This window comes from Chamaea fasciata, unplaced genomic scaffold (genome assembly GCF_029207755.1).
Source record: "Chamaea fasciata isolate MVZ Bird 193981 ecotype frontalis unplaced genomic scaffold, bChaFas1.0.hap1 SCAF_8, whole genome shotgun sequence".
NCBI lineage: Eukaryota > Metazoa > Chordata > Aves > Passeriformes > Sylviidae > Chamaea > Chamaea fasciata.
The window spans coordinates 14,722,955-14,742,538 of NW_027094093.1; the positions used below are offsets into that span (position 1 = coordinate 14,722,955).

Below are 19,584 nucleotides of genomic sequence, written 5' to 3' on the forward strand. Positions count from 1 at the left end.
GTCCTGCAGAAAAAATTCATGACTCTGCAATGCATCTGAGCTCTGAAATCTGTCCATTGCTTTCTGCATAGCTGAAGAAAGAGTTTGAAGTTGTTCTGACTAATTGATTTGGTCACTGAAAGACCTTTTTTTTTCATTCTGGAAACAATATAGCTCAGGAATGAAAGAATTTCCAGTCAAGGTAGCAAAAAGCTATGATTCACCAATCCTGTGGTGCACACACAAGCACCTTCCAGCTCTCTAGCTCTGGCTGTCTGAACATGTGAGCAGCAAACCATATGATGTGCTGGGCTTGATTCTTGTGTGCAGACAATCAGATGCCAGCCAGCCAACAGGGGAGGGAGGAGCAAAAGGGCAGGTACTGGCACTCTGAAAATAAAACACTGGGTTTATACTTATTAGCATAAGTAAGTAAGTAATAATATAGTAAGTATAACATACTATAAGATTTCTGCTGCTTACTCCTCTTAACCTCACCAGTCTTATCTATAAAACCGCAAAGCATTAGCCAAAGAAAAGTGAAGACCATTGCAGTAGTCTAATAGCAAAGACAGCACTGGAATAACAAGGCTAATCACCTATTTTTTAGTCTTACTGTTTATTTTATTACAGGTCAGTGAACAAAAAACAGTCATGAGATGTTAATCTCTCTAGCTGTTTAATCTTAACCACCCTCTCACCATTGCTCTCTCAGGGGCTCAGCAGCAATATCCCCCCTCCTCCCCTCTTGTAATGGCCTCATTTCAAAGTACAATTTCTCCCTGGTTTGGCTTTTGAGGGGTCAGATTGATGCTGTTTCAGTTGGAATGAAATTTGCTCAGGTCCTGTCACTGGCTGCTGCCTATGGTTCTACTGAATTTGTTTCAGTGGAGACTGGCCAGTTAATTTGTAATTTGTGAATGTATTGAGCTGTGATTAGTGGCAGCCCATCTAGGGAATAGGGAGTGTTGCTAGGAAACATAGCATGGACATAAGAGGTAAACCATCAGACACGTACATATGGGGATTGGAAGATAGACTTCAGTGCTACTTGGTACTGCAGGGAGATGCTTTTTCTTTAGATGAGCCCTTTGCCAAAGTAAGAGAGCAGGATGGTTAACGGGGAGAGCCGAGAGGCGCAGCCCACATCATCCTGCCCAATGCTGGATCATGTATGGGAGTTGCAAAGCACTGTGGAAAAGGGAAAGTGTGTATTCTCTGCCTCTGAAGTGCTGCATCTGCTCATTGTCTCTGTAGAAGTAGCATAGTGCATTGAAGAGCAGTAGGGATGCACTGGGAGATTGTAAGCTCCCAACATACTGGCAGAAGGAAGAAGGAGAGAAATGGCTAATGGAAGAGGAATGGATGTCTTAGATGCAAGATACGAGGGTGGAAAGGAAGGAATGGCTGTGAAGATTTAAAAACAAACAAACAAAATCCCAACTAAAATACAAGTTGCAAATGTATTACCAAAGCTAAGGTGGAAGACATCAGTTAGCTCACCTACAGCTAAGTGAGGCACATGAAGTCTAGGTCTTTGTTATGTCTTTGCTTCATTTGCTTTCCTCACTTTTGAATTTGTTCCAGGCTTCCTTGGAGAGGTTCCTTGTTTTGCTTCTGTAGCTCCCTGCAGGATGCAAATGTTAATAAGAGCAAGCACAGCAGGCAGGGCTGAATCCATCAGGAGAGATGGGGACTGCAGGGCAGATCAGCTTCCCTCCTGCTGTGTGACATGTGATGCACATTGAACTCAGGGCTGTGGGGGAGTCCCCTTACTCTAGTTCGGCAAATCCAGCGCTGCTCCTGGAATGTTTTCTTAGCTCTGTTGCTTAGTGGAGCAGTGGTAAACAAAAGACTTCAGCAAATCATGGACAAATAGAAAGGCAGGACCTATTTCATGAACATGCTAGGTTGATCTGATATTATTGGGTTCTTTATGAAGGCAAGGTTTTTGTTAATTTCTTTAAAAATATGCTTTCTTTTTTATTCACCTAAAAGTGATGGTAGTAATTTTTTTTTTCCAGGCAGAAGAATGCTTTCGATGTGTAGATTACTGGAGTTGACATTCCAGCTCACGAGTGACACCTCCTGCCAATGTCATGCAATCCAATTGAGAATTGACAGTCTTTACTGTTACCATGAAACATCTCGGGCAAAAGAGAGCTGAGAAGGGGAGACATGACTGGGGCATTCCGTGTTGCGTTGCAAAAACTGTTTTACTGGCTTGTGTGAATTCTCCAAACCTGTTTTGTCACCCTATTGGTTTCCTCTGGCCAGTGTGTCCAGTTGCTTGCCATCCTTTTCAGCTCTCCTTTCAAGTACCTTGTTTTTGATGTGCTGTTGGTGTCGGCTATTTGATGCCTTGGGGGAGAGATAGAGCCTCGTATCATCTTGGGCTTACAGAGTGCCACCAGGCTGGTTTACAGACCTACTGCATGGGCCCACGTGCAACACATGGTTGGAGGTAAGTTCTGGTTTCAAATTCTTTAATGCTCCTGAAGTTACTCTCATTTTTGCTGCACTTGGAAAAGAGACAGGCAAGATGTAGGTGGCTCTCACGGGCCAGTAGCAAAACTGACCTTTGCAAAATTCTAGTATTAGCCCAAGCTTAAAAGCAAGCAAATAATTGACAGACATAAAGGCTGATTCTATTGGAAACATGCAATCTTGTTTACCTCTACTTTAGGAAAATGAACCTTTTGCAATTTTCATGAATTTCAGGAGCCTGAGCTAGATGCCATTTTTAGGCTACAATGACAAAACACCTCTACATCCCCTGCAGCCTCCAAGAGGATAGGCACAGCCCAAGGTTTACACTGTCTTTTCCATGTGCAGCTGTTGGAGTTCAGCAGGCTGTTACTTGGTGGCTCTGCTGGGCCAGGTCCTGCTGCCTGGTGTTCCCTTGCCCTGGCTTTGTAGGAGTTGGGGTGAAACATGCTCCCTTTGCTTCCAGGCATGCTTTGCAGCTTCAGGGGCAGTCAGCATAGCAGATGGATGCAGAGAGATCTTGAAAGGTTGAATCCAGTGGTCCTGAAAGGACAACTCACAGACTCGTATACCTGCAGAAACTACATGCTAAGACAAGGGGCACACTCTTTTGGTCAGCATAAGCTAAGTGCTTCACAGTCCTGGTGGATAAATGAGCACCATTTATAGTGTCCATCCAAACTGCCTCAAGGGTGTGACTTGGGCTCCCTAAGTATCCATATATCTTAATAAAGCTAGCACACGATTTTCACAGAGATTTAAGCCAAGGCTTAAAAACTGATGAGGAATAACAGGAAATCTCCACTAGTTTACTTCAGTGGGGAAAAAAATTACAGAGAGTGAATTTTCAGATGGGCTGGATTCCAGCTCTTTGAGTCTAGGACTCTTAAGGAAGCATAAGCTGAGTTCCAAGAGTTAATGTTAATTTTAAACAGTAGATTTAACCTCATAAATGAATTAGGATTTTGCAAAATAAGGTATCCTTAGTTTTCCAGCTCATCAAAGCATTTCCATTCCTTTCTTGTAGAGTGGGAATGATCTTTAGCCAATGATTAAAATAAAGCAGTGTTGTTGGCTGAAAGAGAAACTGAAGACCTGATAACACTGGCTCATCTTCTTCAGAAAATTTTGAAACTTGGCTGCCTTGTGGTCATTAAGGAAGTATCTCTGAGTCCACAAGGGCCAAGATCCAGGCAAGTGGACAGTAAGGTGAGCTGAAAAGAAATACTATTTCTGTTCTTTCTTTGTCTCTGCTTGCATAACATCAGAATATAAATCCAAGCTTAAAAAGCCCCACCTCTCCTCCTCCCAAAGGAAAAAAAATAAAAACAACCCACCAAAACCCAAATGCAAACTCAAACACCCCACCACAGGAAACAGCATGAGTAGCTAGCTGGAAACATTTCTGCAGTGTATGGTAAGCACTCAAAACAGAGATTTCTAAAAATATCCTGGCTTGGAAATTAATCAAGAAAATTACTCCTGTCCATAAGAACCAAGGCTGTAAAAATATACCATGTAACATTCACAGCAAAAGGAGGGATAGTTGACCCACCCACTCATCCCAGGAGCAGAGAGGAAGATCCCACCTTCTAAATAACATATTGTGAAACGGCCCTACATCACATCTAGTGACATTTCTAGTTCTTGATGTGGAAGAACTCAACTCAGAAAGGTTACAGCCAAAGCTATCCTGGTGCATGTAACTGTGAGCTGGAATGAGCTCTAGCACTTTCTGGACACTGGGTGTCAGTCTGTCATTAATAGTACAGCCAAGCATGTGTGAGATGAAAAAAAAAAAAAAGTGCACCAGAAACACTGTGAATTACATGTGAATCGTCTGTTATAGTCTGACTACAATTCCACATCAACTTTAAATAGTTGCTTAGGAAACATCTATAAATTATGTTACTGAAAAAACAATCTATATATTCCAGTACAAATGTTTTTTCATTATGGAGCTGGGCCATCATAGAGAATACTATCTTGTGATTTGAGTCATGAATTAAAGACTGTAATACCTCTCCTACTTTTTAAAGAGCAGTTATATGACTAAAGAGATATTGCTAGAGAAGCTTGCTTTGAACGGAGGCAAGGCCCCTGTGAAGCAGGCAGTATCTCCCCAGACCTGCACAGCCTTTTTTCCCACTCCACACTAGTGGTAATTAGTGCATAGTGGTGGGAATGCTCCTCTGTAAACCATTATGGCAAAGGTGCAGGAGCTGGATTACATCTTAGTGTGGATGTCAGTAACTGGACTGCCCTTTTCTTGCCTCTCTCTGGCACACTGTAAGGTAGAGAAGGTGGTGGTGAATAGTTTGGCTGTTTGCTCTAAGAGAAGGGTGGAACTCATTTGCTATTACTAATGGGGTAAAAAGGCCTAATTACTTCATTTTAAAGTAAAGCATATTTTTTAAAAAGGCACAGATATTATAGGATCATTTCTACAGACATGCTGAAAATACAAGTCACTCACTTTTGCAGAGCTCTGCCAGTATGTTGCTGAGGGGCCTCATGCTGTAAACCTCAAAGATCTCTTCTATAGGAATGCTGTTCTGTGAAGACAGGTCAGAAGAGAGGTTCAGCTCTCAGAAGTAGTATTCTTTCAAATGAATGGATGAAATCCAGTTCATATCCCCTTCTCTGAAATAGCTCTCACATGAGCTCCTGGTAATGTTTCATACTGCTAGTATGAATCCACTGATCTGGTCCTGAAGCTTGCTTGCTGTTAGTTGTTTGCATCTCTGCTAATCTTAGCTTCCCTCAGATCCCACTGCTCTCTTCTCCAAAGGCTCCAAAATATGTGAAGAAGTGCAAATATGGAACAATTACTTAAAGTCTGAGGACTCAACAGGAGAATTTCACTCTACAGCCAAGAGATTGAAAGAGATGCTCCACTGGTCCTTGTCTTTCTCATTCAGGGGAGGCCTGATCCTGTAACCTTTCCTCTGACTAAGTGCTACTGATCCATGCAAGCATTCCTAGGGCAGATGGGCACAGGACTTGTGTGAAATAGAGGGAATACTGCTTACATCCCCTAGGAGTTGTCTGCTGGGCAATCCTGCATTGAAGAGCATGAGATGCTGCTGCATGAGCTAGGAGACCCCTTATAGACAGCAGCTGCCCTGGCTGCCCTGCCACACATCTTTACAGTCATCTTTACAGTGCAGTCAGGCTCCCACTGCAGACTGAATGTAACAAAATGAAGAGCACGTCAAAGGAAGTTTGTTCATATTTTCCAGCAAGAGAAAATGAAGGTTTCAGAGTTGTCATCCACCTAGGTTTTACAACCCTTTGCAATGAAAACAAGCCAGTCTCAAGCACAGTGAAAGCAATTGTGGGTAGCTACTACCTACAAGAGCTTTTCCATCTGCTTCTTCAGGCCTTTTCTTTCCATATTTTAGTTGTCATTGTGACATAAATTCAATGGATCTAGGAGAGAGAAAAGTGCACCCTACAAAGTATTTCTGTCAGTGATTCTCTTAATGACAGGTAAAGACAGTGCAACACTTGGAGACCACCTACAAAAATACAGCCAAAACCATTTCCAAGGTAGGATTAAAATAGGAGCTGAGAAAAATTTAATCAAGAAAGAAGCCAACATGCACAGTACTGAAAGTGAGGGTAAAGAGTTTCCTAATGGGAAATGGACACAATGAGCCCATTTAGGATAAGCATCAGCCTTGAGCATCAACTTGCAGCTTGCTTGCATCCCCATCAGTGATGTATATTCTCTCATATAATGCAATCAATTGACCTGCTGCCACTTCCAAGTTTCTTAGCATTGGCTTCCTCTCTCTACTGTGTATCTATTAATCACATCTATGTGGTAGAAAGAGGAGATGGACTGGGAAGAAGACAAGATGTAAGAGATGAAGTTACAGCAAAGAGAGAAGCCAGCACCTGGCCCACTGATTGAGTGTAACATCAAAGTTCATGCTCTACTCCTCTGCTCCATGATGCACACAGCTGTTAATAAATATTGTCCCCGTATTCTCTCTCTCATAAAAGCAGAGAAGGAATCATGCTCTACCTGTGTCAGTTCTTGCAATAGGCCTCAGGATCTGGGTTTGGAGCCTCTCTGACTCCAGGTGTTTATGAAGAGGAATTCCCTCTTGAAGTTGCTGTTCCTTTCTTGCCTCTGCCTCTCAATTTGTGTGCCAGGGAAATTAGGCTATGGCTTCATGTAGGACGGCTGGTTTCTCATGTTGCTTAGAAACAATGCTGCTGAGCTGAGAGAAATTAAAAGAAAAGAAAAAAGGGCAAATCAAAATCACCACAGAGAAGAGGTGAAAACTTTAGCTTGTGTTATCAGTTTCAAGCTGGATGATACTATTACACTTCTCGGCATTGAGTTTCACTGCTGAGTGGCTGGTTGGAAACATTGCAGACCTGCTAACAAGGGAGGCAGAGACTATTCACTGGGTTTTCTGATGTATCTAATTACTTGTAAATGAAGCTACCAAATTCTACTACTGTTTCAGAATTCTACCAAATGGGACAATGAAAAACTAGACTTGATACCTCTCCAGACCCCATCTAAGGTTCCATTTGCAGTGTTTGTGGCATATAGGAAGGATCTTGGCTACTTGTTCTTTCATCAATGTTATGTTTTTGCTTACAGTATAGGGAGAAATTTTAACAGTCAAGAAATCCCAACATGCTGTTCTAAACCCCACTGTTGTCCTTCCAATGGATGCAGGGGACATCTTTCATGGGATTGCTGATGGTAGCCAATCTATCATGATGGCTAGTAAGTCACAGAGAGACTGTGGGGGTTTGTAGATTAGGAAGGTTTGCAGGCTGTAGTTCTGAATGAACGAGCCATCCCCCTCCTTGGAAATGTAGATCTGTTATTAAATGATTTCCTAGTAAAAAAAAGGAATGGGTTTATGAGACATGATCATAATGTTGCCTTGCCTAATAAAATATAAAAGGAAATGTATTATCATGAGAAATAAATGTTCTCCAGGAAGAAATCTACTTAGCATTTATAGAATTTGTGCTGTGCTTTTTCTTCGTTATTTCATTTGCCTTTCTCATTTATTCTTTGGCAAAAGGAGCACCAAGTATAGCATTCCCCCACCTTTCATTCCAGCTGAGGAGCTTGTAATTAAGTTGAATTTGATTTCTGAGAGCATCCTCCATGCATGCATCATGGCAAACATGTCAAAAACAGAGCTGCTGCTTGTTTGTTCTGAGAAACACAGATCTACTGCCTGCCAGGCATAACTCCACCAGTTACACCCACCCACGGCTTATCTGCTGCTATGGTCAGGCAAGAGAGAAAAGTGACCTTCACAAAGTGAACACAGCCATGCCAGGACTGACCTGAAGTCCTGCTAAGCCAACCCCTCTCCTGTCATGTGGCAAAAGTGATACCCTGATAAGAAAGAGACTTCCCTGAGATGAGTCTGGTCCCTAGTTCTTGGGTGAGCTGAACCCTGCCATTTCCCCCAGAGGAAGAAATGCTTCTGTATCATTGTAAGGCAGAGGAGGCTGCTATGTTTGTGCTCTTCCCTGGTAAAAATAAATAACATTCAGTAGTTGATGCCTGGGGAAGAGATGGAAGAGCTGTGCCAGCAGGCAGCAAACTTTGACAGTGTATTCCTCTGCTCTCCAATTCAGGACCTTCTTGAGCAAAAAGTGTTGTCTTGGAGGTTAATAGCTCTTGCTTGTTTTTAATGTCTACAAATTTGTCCAATCACTTTCAGAATAAGTGAAACTGAAATTTTGAGTAATGACATCTGCAATATCTCCTGGCAAAGAGTTCCACTGTTTCAATAGGGCTGTGTGGGAAAGGGTCTCTGGTTTTAAGAAGCCAAGTGTTAGTTTAATTTACTGACCAGTATACTTAATAAACTTAGGAGAGAAAATTTAGGCCCTCAAACTGTGAGATTTGTCACACATATAACATGGAATATGTCTTAGAGGATACTTACATCTTTTTCCCACACCCATAGCACTAACATTTAATGGCAGTCTGTTTCCCTAGAGCAAGAAATAAAGCTACAGGGTAGGTCTGCATGCCTGCAGAATTCTTACTCACTGCATGTCTGATTTTCAGGATAGGTATGGAGGGTGTTTTGTCAATCTGCTACTTAATTAGGTTGTCAATCTGCTACTTAATTTAATAATTGCCATTATCCAATGCTCATCGGCTAATGTATTAACAAATGCCTCATAAAATGGGAGTAGGGTTTAGGACTCTTGCAAAGGGCTACTTTTGTCTGTGGCAGTATGATGTTCAGGTGTTAGAGAGATAAATTACTTGTCAGTGGAATTGCCTTGCTGGGGTTTAGAGCTTGAAATGTTTCAATAATCTCAACTCCAGAGGGACATTAACAAAGTTTGGGAGAAGGATGTGATAGTGGAAACAAAGAATGCAGAATTTCCAAGCCTCAAGGACATTTGGCAGAACTCCCAAGATAAGGAAGAAACTAACAAAACCAACTCAGTAACTGTGCTGAAGTCAGCCCCAAGTAGGTAGGAGATAATTCTGGCAATGGGAGATTGTAACCACCAACTCAAATTCACCAACGCAAGAGAGACTGAGAATGTAGACTGTAATAATAGGTAGAATACAAATTAATCAGAGAACTATGTAACTTGTAGCCAATGGATATTAATGCCTTTGTTTACTAAAATGTATGAATAGCTATAGTTTTTGATAGTCATTGTGCTGGCTTAGTGGATTTGACACCCAGCACCCCTTCCTGTGCAGAATTGTATGAAAATCAAAAACTTCACCTCTCTGTGGGGATCGGCCTCTTGCACACCTGGTAAAAGAACCTATTTTGGGAAAACAGACATGTTCCCTTTATTCCCTTGTAAATTGATTTTCAAAATATTTGGCTCCTTTTCCGGTAGGTGTCGTTTCCTTAAAGTATTTAACATCATCACACCAGCATACATAATGTCAGCTTGTTGAGGGCAAATCCAAGGGTGTCTGGAAAACACTGCATTAACTTGGACAGAAGCGTGAAGTACGTAGAAAGAAAACTAATCCCTTTTAATGGTCACATTTAACTGTCTTCCTCACTGTGAAAACTACAACCCCTAATTTTGGGGTGACGCGTGTCGTTCCGAAGAACCCTGGGGCTGCGCCGAGGCATTCCCGGCGCGGCTCAGCCCCGCGGGGCGGGCGGCCCCCGAGGGCGGGGAGCGCAGCCGGCCGCGGCGGAGGCGCACGGGCGGGGCCGCTCCCGCGGGGCGGGGCGAGGGCCGGCCCGCCCGCCGGCCGCGGCGTTCGAAAGTCGCTTGGCGGGCCGGGCTTCCTCCTCCCGTCCTCCTCTTCCTCTTCCTCGTCTTCCTCCGCGGGGCTGTGCCGGGCCGCGGCGCCGCTTCTCGGGGCAAGTGCGAGCCTTGGCCGGGAAGGGCTTGCGGAAGGGAAATACGGGTGCTGACCCTGCTCGGTGCCGTTCGCTTCAGCGATGGCAGCGTGGGAGGCCGCCGAAATGTCCTTCAGTCTGAGCGATGTGAGAGAGCGGATGCGGGAGAAGAAAAAGGGCGCCTTGAGGACTGCCAAGGTGAATGCCTCGCTTGCATCAAAAATCAAAACGAAGATCATCAGTGAGTGTCTTTTGCGTTGCGCTGTGTACATATGCTGGCTGCTGTGCCGGCTTATAACCGGGCCTTTGGCCGTGACGCGGGAGTGGGCGGCAGTCCCGCTGGAGAGCCCATGTGCTGCTTCTCAGCTGCGTCTCTGCCCGGGGGTTTCGAGTGAATTCAGTGCCCTGCAGAGGAGTGTCAAGTGCCACTCAAGGTGCCCAAAGGTGTCTGAAGTATTTTAGTGTACGTACAAATAAATACGTATGCACGGTATTTTAGTGTACATGCAATCTTCTGCAGAAGCTACTTGTTTTTATGGGGGAAGTAGGGCAAAGATGGAACAGGAGTTAATTTGGACTACCTTGAAAAACTCAGATATTTCCATTACTTTTATTTAATTGTTTTGAAATTGGGAAACAGGGGTCCAAATCTACTCAAGGGCAACTATAGAGGAAAATAGGTTTTTCTCCCATTTTTTTTGGATGGTGATGAGGGCTTATCTGTAGATGACTTATTCAAAGCAAGGAACATATATTTTTAAACTCAGCACTTGAAACAGCTACCATTCCTTAAGAACTGAAGCAGTAGGTTGCTGCCTGAGTGTAACCCACTGAGAGTGGAGAGGGTATCTGAAGTGTTGCATGTTATTACAGAAAATTTTTTTGCTGCTGTTTTCTCTGGAGACTTCTATTGCTGGAAGGAAGGAAGAATACTGCTGATTTGGTGAGGGGGCTATTGAGTAGCAGAGAGGTGATCTGAGGAAGGCTGGTCTAGGAAAAGAAAGAATTACGATGAGGGGAGAGGTATGGATGAGACCTTGAATGCTGATGGTGTGTGATACTGCTCTGTCTCTCACAGACAACTCCTCCATTATGAAGGTGTCCCTAAAGCAGAACAATAAAGCATTGGCTCTGGCCCTCAATGCGGAGAAAGCCAGTGCCCAGCGGCTCACCCAGGAGAAGACCATCCTACAGAAGGAGGTTGAGCAGTGCCACTTCCAGAACGCTGTGCTGCGGCACAAGCTCTCCTTCCTGGTATGGCACTGTGTGGCTGGCATCGGGAGGGGTGGCAGGCAGGGTGTGCTGCACTAGCATCTCAACCATGGGATTGAGCTGTTGTAGTTCAATGTCTGGATTCTCAACATATGGAAAAGGTCACCATGCATTTGCTTATTTTTGTTTCCAAGCTGTGTTCTCCCCAGAACATGCCTCTGGCTGTTAGCATCCTTGTTGGAAGAGATGTTTTGATTTAATATCTTTATATCTTCTCTCTCTTTATTACCTCAACACAGAATAATGTATTGAAAAAAATGGAGAATCTTATGGCTGCAGTTAAGATGGCCAGGCTGTCTGAGGTAAACCACGGGAACTGTGAACACACTGCTCTGGGAAGGGGGCTGTCTTTTTCTCCGTTTTTTGCTTTGTGTTGCCTGCTCACTTCAATGTTGGATGCTTCACCTGTTTTTCTTTGCGTGCTTGAGTTGTGCTGGTTGCATCCATCTTTTTAGCTTGGTGTTAAGGATTTCCAGGGTAACTCTTTCTGTAGAAGAGCTACAGTTTTAGACTGTTTTCCTCTGGATTATTTGCTATATTGGCCAGTCAGCTTTTCTGTTCTGACAGGCTGTGACTTCTTTTCAATTTCTTTTCTAAAGTATTACCGTGGCAACTTGGGATAGGGAATAGGAAACTTTTCTTGTGTCCGATCTCATGGGTGGATGGGAAAATATTTCTGCTTTCTAGTCTCAGATTATCTGAACTAGATTAACTTCATCCTTAGGCCATGGAGACACAATCTGATTCTGCTGCAATTTATTCCATAATTTATTCCATACCTGAGAGAGTTGCTGGCAGTACTTTACATACTTTCCAGAGAAACTGAGCTTCTGCTGTTTCTGTGCAGGAGGCTGCATGAGGGATTTCAAGAACTTTTAAATCACTCTTCTATTTCTCTTCTTTCCAGTTTCATACAAATCCTCCATCTTTGTCCAGTGGCCAGAAGAGCAGCATGACTGAAGATAGCTGGGCTGATGATATTGCAGATGGTCAACTTCTGAGGTGGGCTTTAAAATGATACCATCCCGCTTGTTCTGAATTTCTATATGCTAAACCTCTTGTGTTTCATGTGTGTGCCCAGTTGCCAGGTTTACATGAGATGTCTTCTCTGAACCACCACTGCTGGATGGTTTTCTTTATTCTGTCTCCGCTCCTTGTCTTGTTTGTCCTAATGCTGAGTCTGTGCAAAAACTAGTGCTTTTGTCTCCTTTCTTTGAGACCGTGTTACTTTTAGGCAGTTTTCTCTTTGTAGTTGGTGAGCAGTGCAAGATCTGCTTGAGTGAGTGAGTGCCATAGCCACTTTGGTCACCTGCTTGTATGATGTAAGCTTGCATTCTGGGAAGATGGTCAGAGCAGGATCTCTTAAAGTATATTTGAAGTCCTGTTTCTCCTCTGTATAGTCTCCCCTTTGAAGACAGGGCAGTCCTTGGAGCTGCCCACACGTGGCCTGTAGTTAGTCTGCTGGATTCTGGGGCCTGTTTTATATGTGAAACATGATCCCTTGCTGCTCTTCCTTCTCACCAGGGTTACACAGATACCGATGAGGGTGCCCATCTCCAAGCAGCATGATCCAGAGCAGCAAGCTGGCAGCTCCACAGCAGTACAAACATCCTCAGGAGAACTTCAGAGACCTGCTTCTAATGAGCCCCTGAAAATTGTGCCTGTTGCCTCCAAAGATACTTTGCCACCACAGCACAGGAAATCTCAGTTCCACCAGGAAGAGAATGGCAAGAAGGTGACCGAAGCAATGGCAACAGAGGAGGCTTTTCATGACTCTCGCATCTTTGGAGGTAAATTTGCATCTCTTGCTGTTCTTCTGGTATGATTTTGTGTCTGTGCTCAGAAATGTATGAGTGCCATAGCTCCAGTTAGCTCTCAACCCCAACTCCAGTAGCTCCTAATGACTGGTAGGAACTACATGCTCCACTGGGGCTGTTGTTGCTGGAGTTATGTATATCCCAGAATCAGTCTTCAGAGGGATATGTGGCATGTTTGCAGTAAATCAAGCTCACAAATCAGGCATTTTGAGTAACAGGCACTGAGCTTACATAAGATTTTTGGAGATGTCTGAAAGTGCAGAATCTGACTAGGTGCATCACTGTTTCTTGTGGATTTGCCATATAAATAGCAACTCTTATACAGATCATAAGTGTCCCTAATATTATGGCTGTTTATGGAACTTGCTTTGGGCTGCTCTTTTGTTCAGAGCCTGCTAAGCAAATCTGGTACACAGTAAGTTTGGGGAGTCCCTGTAGAGACAAAATCATGCTTTTTCTATGTTCTGGATTTGTGGCAGTGTATGGAGCAAGGTTTTTAGTGGTGTGGGGAAAGATGGCATTTGTCTGCTGCATTTCTCAGCCTTAGAAATGATTTTTTCCTTTCCAACAGACGTCTTGTGCACCACTGAACAAAATCCCAACGATTTGCCAGCACTTGCCTGGGAAAGTCATCATCTTTCATATGAGGCTGATGAGATGGCAAACCACTTCTTTGATCGTCTCTCACAAGGGCACGTTACTCAGAGGAGAAAGCGTTCCACCCTGTTTGCTACAAGCACTCCATCTTCTGGTCTGGATATCTTCCCACACGTCAGTTCCACTCAGGCAGCTTGGGGTAGTGCTGCACAGGACAACAGCAGCTCCAGCAAGAACAACACACAGCAACAGCTGAGATCTCCCAGCCCCCTGGCTTCACCTGCTCCTACTGCTGTTATTTCTCAGGGAAACTCTGTGGGTAAAGAGACCTTTTGTGAGCAGCCACAGACAAAAGAAATGGGGTGTGGTGTTGAAATGGACCCCAGCTATAGCCAAGTCCCTAAGTTTGTTCCTATAGAGGTTAAAATCAAAGGTAAGTGTAAAACTGGGGAGAAAAAGACTGTTAAAAAAGCAAGAACGGGAAAAAAGAAAACAACTGCAATTAAAAACAATGCAGAAAGTAGTCCTGATAGATCTCAAGGTGAAGAGTGTGCTCAAAATGCAAAGAAGCTTCTTCAGCCAAAAGCTGCAACATGTTCTAGAGAGACTGATGTCTCTGAGATGGGGCAGAAGGCATGCGAGGGGAAGAATAGAGCCTGTGGTGTGGAGCACCATTCCCACTCTCCTGATGAAGTCCAAGAGTTTGGAAGTACAGAAGAGATGAATCCAGCACAGCTGCAGAGCCATGAAAGTGTTGACTTACTGCAACAGGCTAAGAAGGGAGCTATCTTTGAGGTACAAAGTACGGAGAGTTTGCTAAAAGCCCCAGTTCATACCTTCTCAAGTCATGAAGTTCCCTGTGCTGATTCCAGTCTACAAATTTCTACAAAATTCTCAAGTGTGAGCAGAAAGAGCATCAGACAGAAAGGCAACAGAAAAACTAGAATAATTAGGCAAAGAGGTGATTCTGATGAGGAATATCTGCCAAACATTGTGATAATACCAGAGACCAAAGCTGAAGAACAGCCTAAAAGAAGCCAAACAAGGAGGAAGAATAATGTCAGGAAAAGCAACTGTGATCAGATAAATGAAGTTAATGCTTTTAGGCCTTGGATAGATGTTCAAGGAGTAGCTAATGGGAGCACAAAGGATTTGCCAGGTAATCTTAAACAGCGCAGGGAGACTTATATTGTCCATCCTTTGGATCTTGCAGGAAGCTTGGGTTGTTCCCAGACAGAATTTGAAGGGGGTGAAAATGTACCTCCCAGGTCTGTTCCTGGGAGCAAAGCAAGCAAAATCCCCAGAGCTGCTAAGAGCAGTCAAAAGAGCAATAAAAAACAGACAGGGGACGTTCAAGAAAAAGGGCAAGGTAAAGTTGACAACAACGTGGATGCTTTGAAAAAAGGAGCCTCTTGCACACCCAAGCCTCAGAGGAAGAGGAGCAACTCTCAACCTCCAGACACTGATTCCCTGGCCAGAAAAAATGATGGAGCCAAGGTTCTCATTGGAAGTTCCACAGAACTTGCATCCAAGCAAACTGTCCTGACGAGGAAGTTTTCCTGCATTACAAATCTGCTGTCTGAGCCAGATGCTTTCCTGGAGGAGCAGCTACCTGAGATATCTCTTGCAGATAGTCTTACAGACCTTTCACACAGTCTTGAATCCTCCCATGTGAGCAGTTCTGCAGTTTTGCCTGTCAGCTCCAGGCTTCAAGAAGTACCAGTTTCCAAGAGCTTAAGTGCTGAGGGCAACAGAATGCCAGCAAAATCCCCTGTTTGGTTGAAAAACTCCCTGATATTTAAAGAAAAGACTGCAGAGGAAATACCTGGGGAAAGGAACCAAATGCAGTCAAGTTCTTGGAGCTCATCTTCACAGGAACCTGGTAGGTGGTAAGCTAGGGAAGGTATCTGTGTTTGGAGATGAGGGCAAAATGTCCATGTAGCAAGTGCTTATATTTTCCTTCCTCTCCTCTCTTTTTTCAGAGTTAAAGATCAGTCTCCAGTACACCATTTATGCTTCCACTTGGGCTGGCCAGTCATTTCTGTGGCTGCATTTACTTCTGGTTTATCAGCATTTCTATAAGAATTTCAGTCCACTTGTCCATGTGTAGATATTGGGACAAGACTGGCAGCATGTGCTGAGTCTCTTGCTTTACCACTCTTGTTATCTACAGGGCATACCTGTTAATTTAGAAAATCCAGTACTCAAGCAGTTCAGAAGCCTAATTTGGTGCTGACCCTGCCTACTATTATCGGGGCACAAAATACCAAGAAGATGGTGAATTTTTGGTCCAGAATGGTTAGTGCTACAAGGTGTGTTATTCTATACAAGACTTCATACCTCTAGGTGATATTTTCACTGGACATTAACCAGGAGCCAACCTAAATTATTTTGGTTGTAGTTTTTTTTGTTGTTGTTGTTTTCGTGTTTTTTTTTTTTTTTAAAGGATTTGAAGGGTGTATCCCTCGGCTGCTATTACAATAGTTAAGCTGATCCCTTTGGGGAGTTTGCTGTTAATGGATGCTCTGTAAAGAGAGTAGGTTTTCCTTTCTATAGCTGTTCACAAACAGGCCTGTTACAACTGGAGTGGGCTGTGCTTCGTAGAGAGGGAGGAAGTTTGTTCTCCTGCCCTCCCCCTTTTGGCTGACTCCACGTGGAAGGGTGCAATGACCACTGGTCTGTGCCTTGCTGAAGTTGGTAGGCTGCTGGTAGGTTGGTTGTGTGCCATAAGCTTGCTGTGTGCTCCAGGCTGTAAGCTCCTGGGCATTACAGCTATCAAATACAGTTTTTATATCATTTTTCTACTACATTAGGGTCCATGGTACTATCAGTGCTAGTGCTCTGTATTTTTTCACTGAGGGACCTAATTTGATTTATGAGCTAACTTTTGAGGAGCAGATCTGGTATTTTTGGATTGAAATGGTCTCCTGAGTTTAGAGGGAATACGACTGGATTTTGGATTGTGAATGTTCAGAGAAACCTGGTAATGCAGCTCTTTCTATTTGAGAGCTGTTATTTCTTAGGGTATCTGGAAATGATTTGGAATCCCTTTGATCAAACCATGTGAATGTCTCTCTTTTTGCAGGTATCAGGCCACTACGGGACTTGAACAATGCCAGGGTTCTGTCTCCCTCGGGCTCGGAGAACGCATCAGGGCGCTCATCCAGGCGGAAACGGAAACCAACCTGCTACAAAGAGCCAGCAATCAATAGGTTGGGCTTTAAACTATTCCTTCCAAAGGCTTTTCCCATGCTGCAACCCCTGCTCTGCTCTCATATACTCCCTCTCCAGGGATCCTCTGTTGCTTTGTTTAAAGTCCTTCTTACCCTTTGTGTTCTGTGACTGTTCTACCACTGTGTGGTTTTGCCAAAATTCTGCATCAGCACACATAGATGTTTAGGCTTCTGGTAACAAGCTACCAAAGATGTTATTTTACTTGTTGAAATGAGCACATCTCTTGGCAGACTGCATCTATGGTATTCCAGTGCTAGTGAGGCATTAGCACGAGGATAAAATACAGACTAAAGACAGCTCAGCAAAAGCCCTGATTTCAGTCATGTTCTGTGATGACTAAAATTTTACAGATTATTGAGTAATACTTTCCTTCTGAGAGCATGCTGTATCTATATTCACTAGCAGATATGACATCTAAACAAATAGCTGCATCTTTTCCCTAGGAAACTGTAGATTTAGTACATCCAATGGCTATTGCACAGTCATGTACTCCTAAAGTGTTGACTTTGTTGTTCTATAACGTTACTGGGTGTTTTTTTCCCTGCAAAGTGTCCCAGTGTGAACTTTCCAAGAATAGCTGGTTATATTGCACCAGAAAGTACTCTGCACTGGACAAGAAACAAACTGTATCACTTAATCATCTTATGGGGAAGAGCTGCACTAAAATCAGAAACTTGAGAGACTAAAATCATACATGTAATTCAAGGAATACTTGATGTTTCAATGTAACCCTTTTGGTTCCACAGGAAACTGAGGCAGGGTGACCCATTTACAGACACTGAGTTCCTCCACTCTCCTCTCTACAAAAGAAAAAAGAAGCCTGTCAAAGCCGAGGGAATGACCAAGATGAAGGAGAACGAAGAATGCCTTCCTGAAGGATGTCTGAGTGCCAAGGCAGGCAAGCTTCTAACACCAGAAAGGGTTCAGGACTAGAATAGTGGTTGAAAGGCAGCCCCCAAGCTCCTAGAAGCTCGTGTGTTTAGCAGCAAGACTACAGATTTGAGCACAGAGGCCCGAGCAAAGATGGAGGTGGCTGACCAGGCAGCTGAACTATTCCAACTAAGGAAACCCAAAGACCAATTTCACAGATTGAGCCTTGTACCATGGATTTCTTCTGTTTTCAAATCTTTGGGACTCAGGGGGTGGGGTAAGTGGTTGACACAAATTGATGGATGTCTATTTTAATGATGGGGCATGGCCCTTATGTGCTGTATGATTAGCCCCTAGCTATCTTTTGCTTCCTTCCTCTTCCCTCTCCCTGTCTGCCATGTAAAGCTCCCTGCAGCAGAAGATGAGCCCCATACCAACCAACATTAAGGAATATTGGAAACACGGGGTGCTTAGGACCAGATCTAAGCATGTCTCGTCTCAAACATTCCGAGTTTTGCTACAGGAAAGGTGATCAGAGGAGAGGGTCCCGTGGGACAGAGCTTTTAAAAGCATCTCCCTCTTCCTATCGCTCCTTGCCCTTGTTAAAAAGTACCCCTTCAGTCTTCTTGCAACTCCTTGAGGTACTGGAAGGTGAGATAAGGTCTCCCTAGCACCTTCTGTTTTCTAGGCTGAACAACCTTAACTCTCTCAGCCTGTTTTCATAGGAGAGGTACAGCCCTCAGATCATCTTTGTGTCCCCCCTCTGGCTTTGCTCCAACAGGTCCATATTCTTCTTAAGCTGGAAATCACAGGGCTGGACAGCAGTACTCCAGCTGGGGTCAGTTGTGTTTCAGGAAATCCTGCACTCTCCCATTGCAGACTGAGCACCCACTGGCTTCAAGCACTTACTTTTTTTAGGGTCTACTGGTGTTACTTTGAAGGTTATTGATTCTAAATGTTTGAGAGAGTGGTGGGGAAAAGAAGGGATCAGATTGGTAGTGAAAGGGAAGGAAATGTGCCTGTTTGGAAGCAGGAAAAGCGTTCCCTCTTTGTGGCAGAGCAGGGAGAGGGCTGCTCTTTTCTTCTGACCATACTTACTGCTTCTCCTTAGCACCTCAGCAACATCCATCAGTTCATGAGGATAGTGCGTCTTGCTGTACTCTGTACTCAGAGGACTCCCGAAGATGGAAGCTTCATTAGCAGAGGGAAAACAGTGTCATCTGCAGTCAGCTAAATGTCACTACATAGCTTACATTTAAAGCTGTACTGTTATGTTATTAAAACTAGGAAACAAAAAGCCCAAGATTCAAAAATGCCCTCTTATTTATTTGTTCAGTTTTCTGGAAGTTACCAAGCTTTCTCTGGTACTCTGTAACTGTGGCAGCCAGGTAGGAGCTAGTAAGTAACGGAATTTGTTAAAGATTCTGTTGAATCAGAACCTGCCTGTGTTGACCCACTGATGTCAGAAGCCAGGCAGGAACACGCATCTCCAGCTGTTCCCAGTAATTGCTTTCATTGCCTCTGGGTCAGAAATGGGAATTTTCCAGCTACACTTCCGTCCTTGTGCTAACAACAGAATAGTAGACGGTGTTCATTCGCATTGAAGGTACAGAAACAGCTGCTAGCAGTTACAGAGCTCTGCTTCAAACACATGGTAATACTAGCTCCTTTAGTCTGAGTATTGGTATCTCTATCCTAACCACCACTCTAGCAGTCAGCTGGAGGGGGAGAGTCTGTTCATGTGTAACCAGTTTCTCTTTTGCTGTGTGATGATGTATCAGTTTGTATTACTCCCCAAATAAAATTTCAATGCAAATGGTATCTTCGAATTCTTGTATGCTACCTGATGTTTCCATGACACTACACGTGGCCTAGGCCAGAACAAATTAAAACTCTATTCTAAGAAGGGAAATACTTTGTGTTTATATCACATTCCAACAGTCTGTCCCAGCATGTACTGGACTGTGCTGAAAGCTACTAGAGTCTCTCTCTGAGGC

At 43.8% G+C, this 19,584-nt stretch overlaps 1 protein-coding gene and 1 long non-coding RNA gene across 2 annotated transcripts; one reads left to right on the plus strand and one right to left on the minus strand.

Annotated features, from left to right (window-relative positions):
* Positions 1–1,525: 1,525 nt before the first annotated feature.
* Positions 1,526–6,594, minus strand: LOC136292963 (uncharacterized). The gene is made up of 3 exons (XR_010722026.1): positions 6,500–6,594; positions 4,943–5,021; positions 1,526–1,606 (listed from the first exon to the last, which is right to left on the minus strand). It is a non-coding gene; the product is annotated as an uncharacterized lncRNA (long non-coding RNA).
* A 3,110-nt stretch (positions 6,595–9,704) lies between these two features.
* On the plus strand, positions 9,705–19,454 carry LOC136293253 (shugoshin 2-like). Its single transcript, XM_066189787.1, has 8 exons — positions 9,705–10,038; positions 10,876–11,051; positions 11,309–11,371; positions 11,977–12,071; positions 12,594–12,859; positions 13,458–15,365; positions 16,569–16,695; positions 17,464–19,454. Exons 1-8 carry the CDS (start codon positions 9,900–9,902, stop codon positions 17,648–17,650), a joined length of 2,961 nt encoding a protein of 986 aa, XP_066045884.1. The 5' UTR covers positions 9,705–9,899; the 3' UTR covers positions 17,651–19,454.
* Positions 19,455–19,584: the final 130 nt, after the last annotated feature.